Here is a 12,274-nt window from a genome sequence, read left to right on the forward strand (position 1 = left end):
TGTACAATTTTCAAAAAACGCTGAAATAGGTGTCTCATTAATTTCAATGGACAATAACTGTACAAATTTTCAAAAGTGTAACTTTTTTAGTTTTTTACTTATGAGCATGTTGATAAGATTTTTTAGGAAAAATTAACTTTTTTTCAAAAAAAATTTTTTTTTTCCAATTTCTTGTACAATTTTCAAAAAACGCTGAAATAGGTGTCTCATTAATTTCAATGGACAATAACTGTACAAATTTTCAAAAGTGTAACTTTTTTAGTTTTTTAGTTATCAGCATGTTGATAAGATTTTTTAGGAAAAATTAACTTTTTTTCAAAAAAAATATTTTTTTCCAATTTCTTGTACAATTTTTAAAAAACGCTGAAATATGTATCTCATTAATTTCAATGGACAATAACTGTACAAATTTTTAAAAGTGTAACTTTTTTAGTTTTTGGGTTATGAGCATTTTGATAAGATTTTTTAGGAAAAATTAATTTTTTTTCAAAAAAAATATTTTTTTCCAATTTCTTGTACAATTTTCAAAAAACGCTGAAATATGTGTCTCATTAATTTCAATGGACAATAACTGTACAAATTTTCAAAAGTGTAACTTTTTTAGTTTTTGAGTTATGAGCATTTTGATAAGATTTTTTAGGAAAAATTCACTTTTTTTCAAAAAAAATATTTTTTTTCAATTTCTTGTACAATTTTCAAAAAACGCTGAAATAGGTGTCTCATTAATTTCAATGGACAATAACTGTACAAATTTTCAAAAGTGTAACTTTTTTAGTTTTTTAGTTATGAGCATGTTGGTAAGATTTTTTAGGAAAAATTAACTTTTTTTCAAAAAAAAATATTTTTTTTCCAATTCTTGTACAATTTTCAAAAAACGCTGAAATAGGTGTCTCATTAATTTCAATGGACAATAACTGTACAAATTTTCAAAAGTGTAACTTTTTTAGTTTTTTAGTTATGAGCATGTTGGTAAGATTTTTTAGGAAAAATTAACTTTTTTTCAAAAAAAATATTTTTTTCCAATTTCTTGTAGAATTTTCAAAAAACGCTGAAATAGGTGTCTCATTAATTTCAATGGACAATAACTGTACAAATTTTCAAAAGTGTAACTTTTTTAGTTTTTTAGTTATGAGCATGTTGGTAAGATTTTTTAGGAAAAATTAACTTTTTTTCAAAAAAAAATATTTTTTTTCCAATTCTTGTACAATTTTCAAAAAACGCTGAAATAGGTGTCTCATTAATTTCAATGGACAATAACTGTACAAATTTTCAAAAGTGTAACTTTTTTAGTTTTTTAGTTATGAGCATGTTGGTAAGATTTTTTAGGAAAAATTAACTTTTTTTCAAAAAAAAATATTTTTTTCCAATTTCTTGTACAATTTTCAAAAAACGCTGAAATAGGTGTCTCATTAATTTCAATGGACAATAACTGTACAAATTTTCAAAAGTGTAACTTTTTTAGTTTTTTAGTTATGAGCATGTTGGTAAGATTTTTTAGGAAAAATTAACTTTTTTTCAAAAAAAAATATTTTTTTCCAATTTCTTGTACAATTTTCAAAAAACGCTGAAATAGGTGTCTCATTAATTTTAATAGACAATAACTGTACAAACTTTCAAAATTTTACTTTTCTTAGTTTTTGAGTTATGATCATATTGATAAGCTTTTTTAGGAAGAATTAATTTTTCCAGGAAGGGAATTTTCAATAGAATATATAATAACGCTACAAAAAGGAGTTTTTTTCGGAAAAAATCAGTTTCAATATATTTTGCCTTCTAAAAGATCATCTAGACTAAATTTTATAATTTACGAAAACCTACTGAATTCCGCCAAATTTTTAGAACATTTAAGAAGTGTTATAAGTAATTTTTTGGAAAATCTGCCATTGCCAGATTGTCCTACACTACTGTGGATACGGTGCAACAAGAGAACTGACAATTTTGCACGACAATTTTGATGATAGATGGTTTAAGCGTATGGGACCATGGAATTGGCCGGCGAGATCGCCAGATTTGACGCCTTTTGATTTTTATTTGTGTGGTAATATGAACATACCGCAACAACGGTAAACAATAAAAAAGAGCTACATCAGCGAGTTATAACTTGTTTTAAAAAGCTAGATGGGAGCGAAATTAGAAGAGAGACGATGAATATATTCACCAGAAAACAATTTTATAAATGTTTATTAAATAATGGTACTCATTTCGAAAATTAACGAAGTATTTTGTAATATAAATAAACTTTTTTTCTCCATTGGTTGGAAATCTAGATACAATGCGTTAAATTTTCTACATGTTCTTGCTATTATTTGAGCAAATTGTCCATGGAAAATCAAAACTTCATTTGAGTAGTTACTAATAATGTTCCTTTTTTTAAATTAAATTTATTATAAAAAATAGTAATAATACTTTAACTAAAACTTTTACTGTCATTTATTAAATCATTGTGACATTTTAGTTACTTAGTTGGCTATGAAAACTAAATAATTTACAAAAATTACTAAAATTATTTGATTTCGGAAAAATAAGTATCTACTTCTAAAACGTGGCTAATTAGATATAGGAATGTTTTATATTAAATGGTATTTTAACTGTCTATTAAATTAAAATATAGTATAGAGGGTTCCATTTAAAAAAATTCGCCATTTTATTAAATAAAGAATTGTGATTTAATTTTTAATGACCCTGTATATGGCTGATTAAATTAGGTATGGGGACTTAATCAAGATGGTTTTTTAAGTGATGTTAAAATTTCGGCTTTTTAGGAACTTAAATGGCTGAGAAATATATATTATATCAAATTGAGAATTTAAATAGACAAATTGCATCAAAAATTCTAAGCATTTTTTATGTAACATGTGCTATACCTACGTCCAACCGTTTTGGAGTTATTCTCATTCAAAAAATTCAATATTTTGTCATAGCTCTATAGTAGACTTTGGATTTATGAGGTGGGAAAACAAAAAAATAATTAATGTCAATAGTTATTATCGTTAACAGTTCTGTGTATGTATTTTGGCAACGGTTCACTAATTTTTCGGCCTATTTCCGTTTTTTTTAACACTAAATTTCATTTATATGCGCCTTACTGAGATACAGCGCATAAAAATCTTAAAGATGATTGACGACAGCAATCGAGTTAGAACCTTAAAGCATTGAAGCATTGATTGATAATAATTTTTATTACTATAAAAATGTACGTTAAAAAAACGCCTAAAGAGTTCATAAACGGTAAAATTGTTTAATAATTGTATGCATAATTTATAGCAGAAGTGTACTTAGTCGATTCGGTCATGTAAGAGATGTTAGAAGTTTTATTGGCGCTTCAAGGTAATCAGCATGTAGCAAAGGACGTGGATATTAAAAAAATAAGTATTCTAGAAATACCGCATATAAATAAATACAACCCTTATAAGATGCAAGTTCATCAAGAACTCTTGGAAGGAGACCTTGAGAGGCGCCTTAAATTTTGTGAGCTTTTGCAAAATCTGTGCTGGGAGAATCCAAATTTAGTGAAAAATAAACTTTTTTTCAGTGAAGCCACTTTCTGCTTGAATAGTGGCGTGAATACCCAGAACTATCGGTACTGATCCGATGTAAATCCACATTGGATGAGGGAAGAACATACACAATTCAATCGGAAAAGAAACGTGTAGGCTAGCATTATTGCTGACATTATTATCGGGACTTTAACAGGTGAAAGATACCTGAGATTTTTAAAAGAGGTACTCGTTCAAGTTCCAGCTAACCTTTTTGCCGAGATAGAAGCCCGACAACATAACATCTGGTTCCAACAAGATGATGCTTCCCCTATGTTGCTGTGGTCTTATTTGTACGATACTTTCCCAAACAGGTGGATTGGAAGGAGCCATGTTGTTGAGTGGCCACCAAGATCACCCGATTTAATACCACTAGACTTTTTTCTAACAGGGTACCTTAAAGGAGAGATTATTAAAAGGCAACAGGCAAATCTGGATGATTTAAAACAACGCATCTGTCAAGAAATACGTCGAATAATGCCCGAAATGTGAACTTTTAAACGTTTTAAAAATTACTTCATTTTTCCTGTTCTTTATGACCTTTTTTCAAACTTTGAATGGCAATAACTCCAAAACGCTTGGACTTAGGTATAGCATATGCTACATGCAAATTGCATAAAATTGTAAGCCAAATCTGAAAATTCAATTAAAAAAATTTGAAAAAAATTTTTTTTGAGATACCTTGTATAATTTTTTTTTCCAAAAAATGCCCCAAAAAAATTTACGGTTCCGAGCGATTAAAAAAAAAACGAGATACTGAATTTATTCCTTACTTGACGACCAACCTGTATATTATAGTGAAAATACGATGTACATATACAGCAATAAATCCACTTATACCTACTTAATAAGATGTAATTAGTCAGTGCTCGAATATATTAGAAAATTAATAAGCATGAACTGTCAGTTGGCGTATGTGCCATGATTGGATGTTCTGGCGAAATAATTAGACATCATTAATTAATATATAATTGCTTTTTGCATATAAATTGGTTTCACTTTTACTAAATCAAGTGTTTTCTTAATATGTGTAATTTAAGTGCAGTCAAATGTTGATAACCCATTTTTTGACTTGAAAATCTATTGAGAGACGATTCGAGGTGTAATTGGAAAGTGAAATGTGGTGGAAGCTTAAAAGTCGATCTGGGACCTATGAACGAATGTATATACAACTCGTTTATTCTTATAATACAATTACATATACGAAATAAGCATTTAAGTAACTTAATACTTGTGCATGCTTATGTTCGAATTACAATATCAGAAAAACCAAATTATACTCTTACAAAAAATGCTTGGATTCCAACGCTTTCCTTAACAATCAAAATAAACTTATTAACAGAATAATATACATATTATACACAAAAATAAACTAGTAAGAAATATAACAGAATACATGTTTTAAATCAATTCAATATCAATAATCAAAACCAAAATTGAACCTAAATGAAAATAACGTAATTTCAGATAAATCTGTTACATTTAAAAATATACACTATTTACATTAAAACCACGAAAAGAAAAAATCAAACATAATACGCTGTTGAACCAGTAAATTCAATTAATCATTGGTCTAAATTTATTAAAATTAATATATATGTAGTTTTTTATTTCTCTATTAAATATTCTATGGTTTTTTATATTTTTAATATCAGGAGAAAGTAAATTATAAAATTTTGGCCCTAAATAATCTATAAAATGAAGGTTTGTTTGCTTATGATTTTGTGGAAAATTCAAATTGTTGTACATATTACTTCTGGTACATTGGGAATGCGTGATTTGTCTCTTTGCTATATCAGTTTTATGTACAAAAGAGCATACGTTTTGTACATACAGATGACTTATATCACTAATATTTTCATTATAAAGTAACTCGGTAGAGCTTTTAAAGGTTGAAGGATAGTTTTATAAGTACCGCCCCATGCAATTATGCAATACGAGAGGAGAGACTCAGCTAATGATTTATAAACAAGCAAACATAATTTATTGCCCATTATTTCCCGAAGAACATAAAATTTATGTTTTAAAGTTCTGACTTTATCACAGAGATAACCAATATGTTGATTCCATTTTAAGTGTTGGTCAATGATAATGCCAAGATATTTAGTTTTATAAGTTTCAGTGATTACTTCGTTAGTTTTATGGTTGACAGTTATATAGTTAAATGGTGGTCTATTTTTATTACATATAGAAAAAGCTATATAATTTGTCTTCTTAAAAGTATAATTATGGTGATAGCTGTAAAAATAGTGAAACTTGGATTTGTTTTTTTCATATCTACCTCTTTTTTATTTCTTCCTGACTTTAAAAGAAAATTAATTAGCCCAATGCCAAGACAATAGGGAAATTATGGAATTTTTTTATCAATATCGTAGTTAATTTTTGCATTTCTACTTGGAATTTTAACTTTAAATTTTTACTATTTGGAAGTAAAAAAAAATAGTTTAAGTATCTGGAAGAGATAATAAATACCTCCAACTGCTTAAGAAAAATGAAGCAATTTGTAAGTAGAAGTCAATAAAGTAAGAAATCTCTTACAGGCAGTTGACAATTTAAATTTGCCTGGACAAAGTGACAAATGCCTAGAAAAAAAATGAGAAATCACTGGAAATTCAATTTTAAGTGTCTGGAAGAAATTAAAAATCACCTACAGGCAATTTCTCATACGGATTTTAAATATTTGCCAATTCTTATTTTGTATTTCTTTATTTTTAGCTCAACTTTCTTAAAACTAAATTTTTCTTACGCAATTTATTCCGTAACAAAAAAATTTATCATCATTTATCATTTAATTAATTTATTTGATTTTTTTTTTAATAAAAATATTTCTGAATAAAAATTTTATACCCTCCTTACTTTGATTTAAATTACTTTAAATGATTGGATGAATTTCTTCAAAATTGAATTTTAGCTGCCTGGAAAAAATTAAATACCACTTACAGGCAATTCACATTGGGATTTCAACTGAGTTTTCATGAAAAAAAAATTGTAATTTTTAGCATGTCTTCCTTTATTTTTGGCTTAATTGTTAAGGTGCTTTTAACGTTTTTTTCTTGTTTCATGATAAACCGATAAAAATGTCAAAGTAGCCAACAATTATTAAAAAAAAACCCTTGATTCTTCTAGGCAGTTAAAATCCTATTTGGAATTAAAAAAAAATTCTGGATGAGAAGTAATCCCAAGTAATTCCAACCACTTATTAGTGGTCAAATGGACTGCCTTGAAAGCTGCGATTAATTACCTCAACTGGCTAAAACTATACAAAAACTATAAAATTTGATTTAAATATTCCTTTAAGTATATAAAAGTATACAATTCTTTTCATACTTCTAGGCAGTTGAGATCCTATTTGACTTAAAAAAAATTGTTCTAAATGAAAACTGTTTTCAAGAAATAACTGGAAAACGGTGACTAATGGCTTAAACTGCCTGAAAGTAACCTAAAATGATCAAATCCTTCCAATCCTTTATCAATCCTTTTATCGAAAGTATAAAAATATTTTCATTTTTCCAGGCAATTGAGAGCCTATTTGCAACTAAAAAAATAGTTTCTGGATGAAAAATACTTTTAGGAAATAAGGGATTATTTGGGTTACTTGAAAAACTACGAATATTGATTTCAATTACCTGAAAGCAACTAAAAATGATTAAGATTTTATTTAAAAATTACTTTTACTACATTAAAGCATAAAAATCTTTTGATTTTTCCAGGCAGTTAAATTAAAAAAAAAAAGAAAATTCTGGATTAGAAGTACTTCCATAAAATAAGTGCCTAATTAAAATGCTTAGAAAGTTGTGACTAATGGTAGTAGCCAAGAATGAAGAAAATTTATTTAAAAATTAGTTTCACTTTACAGAAGAATAAAAACCATTTAATTAAAAAAAAAAGAAAAAATAATTTATTTTTTAGCATTTAATAAATATTTGGCACCTATTAAACACTGTTTAAAAGTTGACATAGAAGTGCCTGAAGGTGAAAGAAAATTACTTTAAATGCCTGGACGAAATGAGAAATCACTTACAGGCAATTTGTATTGAGAAAGGTTTAATTACGTAGGAAAAATTCAATTTCAAGATGATCCAAAGCATGATAAAGAGGATTTTTACCTACATTCATCAGTAATGAGTCTAATTTTGCAATGACTGAGAACACAATAAGAAACTGAGAAGGAGTAGAAACCCAAAAAATCGACCTATTAAGAAATGATTGAATTAAACATTTTTCTCATTACACAAAAATAATTTTTCCAATGATCCAAATCTCTACCAAAAAAATAAACTTTTATATGCCCCAAATATGCTATTTTTGCCCTACAAAGAAACATCCTGTTTTTTCCTAAATAAAAAAAAACATCCAACATATTGCTTGATACTGGAAATATCATTTTACAAGTAACGGCAATAAAACTGTCCCGAGACAAGTCGGATGCTGCTTTGGAAGTAAGAATCTCCGATCTTTGTAGAGAAATTTCTAATAAATAACGAAAAAATTGTTCACACACGTATAATGTACGTAATTAAAATTGTATCAGGTTTTTTTTTTTCGTTTCAGTTTTCTCCTCGTTTAACGCATCACACGTAGTTGACCTTTGCTTAATAATTGTTACTTTTTATTCTTATTAAAACTGGTTTTGCATATTGTTACTTAAGTAGCATTAAATTACTATTTATAATTTTAAATGGGAAAGTCATTAAATTTATATACATACGGTTTATTGTTATTTGAATTAGTGTTTGTCTCCTATTACGTTGATCGTAAACAGGTTATAGTTTATTCTTTTAAGGCATTTTCAATTAAATTTTTAAGAGAGTTAATTATTAATAGGACTCACCTGTTAAGATGTTTGATTGTTGCTTCGCATCTTTTCCTGCGAACAAGGGACTACCTTTTTTTAATCTCGCCTTGTTCTGCACAGTTGTCGGCGACCCAATGATGTTTTTTGCATTTTTCTTACCTAAAAATTAATAACTTTCTTTAATGGATAGAATCTAACAATTTTCCTATTTAATTGCTCTGTCCTGGCACTTTCACCATAATATCAGGAATACAATTAACTGATGAGTGCCATTTTATCATAAGTGTATATTAAAGGTGTCAAATTTGATCTCGTTTACTGAACACTTCTTAATAAATTTATACTCACTTTCAGTTAAGTTTTGTTGGTTTTTAGTTGATAACTTGTTCGGAGTGAGCACCTGGGTGACTTGTATGTTGTTCTCTCGCTTTTTCACGGAGCCTATAAAAGACAAAAAAAAATAATTATTTATTTGGCAAGATCACGCTATTTTCTATCCCAATCTCTTGCGGACTTACTTCCTCTTTTCCCAAGAAGGTCATAATTTCCTTTTCTGTCGATCCTCTCGGACGCTGATCTGCTGAATTTACCCTTTGACGGTTGTTGTCCCATATTTACGATAATTATTATTAACCTTTACTTAGTTCTTTAATCATATTTTACAATATTTCGCACTGTTACAAATATAAAACGATTCTTGTTTTTATCTCGCGAACCCCCGATAACTCGTATCTTATTGACGAATATTAAATGTACCTAAACAGTGTCTAATCTTGTTAATTTACATAATTTTAATTAACATAATAATAATGGAATCTTGCTTCACAGCTGAGCACGTTTGATCCATAGAAGAGGGGCCAAAATTTGTGTTGAAATCAAATACTGTATGACCTAAATTTCACGTGAAATGCGTCTGACTTCCTAGTGATTTGCATAGTTTTTTGTCCTCTCATACTAGGGAGCAAAGTGGACTAGTTCTTTAACATAAAAAAAAATCTTGGTTTGTTATATGTTTATCGCCCACAAAGAAATGTCAAGAGGTGTTAAATCCGGAGATCTTGCCGGTCCTTCCGTAGGCCTCAAGCACCAATCCAGTGTTAAACAAAATTACTTTTTAAAGATTGCCAAATAAAGCCAATTAGGATTAGTAATAAGAAGATCGATGATATTCTTCTAAATATATAATTAAGAATAAAGGTCTGATATATTAATAGTATTCCTATTTTTTATATATAAAATGGTTTTTCTTAAAGGTATACGGATTGGTATTATTCCAATATTGTATGTGTACATTATCACTTAGGAACCATTAAGTAGGAATATCCATTTATCTTTGAAAAAAATATTGAGAATCTTTAAAAAAAAATTCAACATTTTCCTTTGAATATTTTTAAAATTTCAAACCACCAACATCATTGAATATGGACCAAATTAGGTCACGTCCGGATTTTTTGTTTCAGGTGCACCCACAAAGAAATGTCAACAAGTGTTAAATCCGGAGATCTTGCCGGCCCTTCCGTAGGCCTCAAGCACCAATCCAGTGCTAAACAAAATTACTTTTTAAAGATTGCCAAATAAAGCCAATTAGGATTAGTAATAAGAAGATCGATGATATTCTTCTAAATATATAATTAAGAATAAAGGTCTGATATATTAATAGTATTCCTATTTTTTATATATAAAATGGTTTTTCTTAAAGGTATACGGATTGGTATTATTCCAATATTGTATGTGTACATTATCACTTAGGAACCATTAAGTAGGAATATCCATTTATCTTTGAAAAAAATATTGAGAATCTTTAAAAAAAAATTTAATATTTCTCTTGAATATTTTTAAAATTTCAAACCACTAACATCATTGAATATGGACCAAATTAGGTCACGTTCGCATTTTTTGTTTCAGGTGCACCCACAAAGAAATGTCAACAAGTGTTAAATCCGGAGATCTTGCCGGCCCTTCCGTAGGCCTCAAACACCAATCCAGTGTTAAACAAAATTACTTTTTAAAGATTGCCAAATAAAGCCAATTAGGATTACTAATAAGAAGATCCATAATATTCTTCTAAATATATAATTAAGAATAAAGGTCTGATATATTAATAGTATTCCTATTTTTTATATATAAAATGGTTTTTCTTAAAGGTATACGGATTGGTATTATTCCAATATTGTATGTGTACATTATCACTTAGGAACCATTAAGTAGGAATATCCATTTATCTTTGAAAAAAATATTGAGAATCTTTAAAAAAAAATTCAACATTTTCCTTTGAATATTTTTAAAATTTCAAACCACCAACATCATTGAATATGGACCAAATTAGGTCACGTTCGCATTTTTTGTTTCAGGTGCACCCACAAAGAAATATCAACAAGTGTTAAATCCGGAGATCTTGCCGGCCCTTCCGTAGGCCTCAAGCACCAATCCAGTGTTAAAACAAAATTATTCTTTAAAGATTGCCGAATATTTCTCAGTGTCCTGTTAAAGTACAAAGTGCATATCAAATTGTTAGCATTAAGAAGATCGATGGCATTTTTCTAGGTATTCAAAGACATAATTAACAATAAAGGTCCGCAATCTTAATAATATTTTTTATATAGATAATGGTTTTCCTTAAAGCCCCAGTAGCGATTATATTGTCTGTGTACATTAGCACTTGAGGACCATTAAAGAGGATTATTTATTTATAGTTAAAAAAAATATTGAGGGTTTAGATAAGAGCCCAGGTTTTGCAGAAATGTTCTTTTTAGTTCAGATCTTCTTAAGTAAATGTACCGAAACAGAATCTCATCTTGCTGAGTACGATTTTATCCATAGAGAAGAGCCTACATTTTTGATGAAATCAAATATGTTGTCAATGGAATCTGATTCCCAAAGGATTTGCATCTTACAATGCATTTTTGTCTTCCCACTATTAAACCAAGGAACTAAAAATGGTCCCTATACTGACATAAATAACGTATTTTTGGGCGTATCCCATATTGCTCAATGGATCAATAAATAATGTTTAAAATGCGAATCGATAATGAGCCAATTTTAGTAAATAAGCCGAATAACTGGGAGCGTATATATCCTCCCATCATTTAAGTTCCATATCAAGGTTAAGGTTTTCAGGTAAATTAGGGAAAAGGTTTTTGAGCGTGATTGATGCGATTTTATAAATATAGCCATTCTTCAATTGGGATCCAATTAAGGGAAAATACTCTAATTAATGAATGCTAGAAACCCGAGATATACTAAGCAGAGATTTTTTTATTAAAGCTCTAAAAATAGAGCTGTCAACAAGGAACTAGTATTAAAGTGCGGGATATTAGTTGTTTATTTCATGTGAGGTTTTATGAAACGGATTTATAGCAGCTGTACCTATAAAGGAATTATTTAGTATAGGATGTGGGCAGATACAGAAAATCCCTTTAATGTTAAATAAAGAGGTTAAAGGCCATTTTTTTGGAGGTTTTAATCGTGTTTTAGGATTAAATTATGGCTTGAATATTAAAAAAAAATTATATGTTATTTTATAATAAATCTTGAATGTCAGATACAGGCTTATATTAAAAAATACTTATGTCTTAATTTTTTGAAAATTGTGTTTTTTCTGGTATACATTAATGTATTAGTAACGGTGATAAATTAATTCAATTCCAATTCAACTTCAAATTGCTTTATTATCAGAGAATAGATAATTACAGAAAAGAAAAGATATAGATATAGAGAAGTCCAAAGATAAAGACAGAACGGATAACAAACAACCATAAATATAAAACAGTAAATTTTTCAGGAGAGTTTATGTGCCAATAACTGGGTTAAAAGTCCACTTTTTCACATTCAACCGCGTTTCACTATTCAGTTATGTTCTGGATCATTTAGAAATTGTATTTTTCTCACATAATTATGATCTATACAGACGATAAAAATCATTTCATAGCGATCGTCTACGAAT

At 28.3% G+C, this 12,274-nt stretch overlaps 1 protein-coding gene across 1 annotated transcript in view; it reads right to left on the reverse strand.

Moving 5' to 3' along the window:
* LOC126742551 (restin homolog) overlaps positions 1-12,274 on the reverse strand; it is a 127,874-nt gene that overhangs the window by 58,516 nt on the left and 57,084 nt on the right. The window contains exons 5-6 of the mRNA XM_050449217.1: positions 8,680-8,772; positions 8,368-8,490 (exon numbers count right to left, since the gene is read on the reverse strand). Of these exons, the coding sequence (XP_050305174.1) occupies positions 8,368-8,490; positions 8,680-8,772 (216 nt within the window). The remainder of the gene's footprint in view (positions 1-8,367; positions 8,491-8,679; positions 8,773-12,274) is intronic.

This window comes from Anthonomus grandis, chromosome 11 (genome assembly GCF_022605725.1).
Source record: "Anthonomus grandis grandis chromosome 11, icAntGran1.3, whole genome shotgun sequence".
NCBI lineage: Eukaryota > Metazoa > Arthropoda > Insecta > Coleoptera > Curculionidae > Anthonomus > Anthonomus grandis.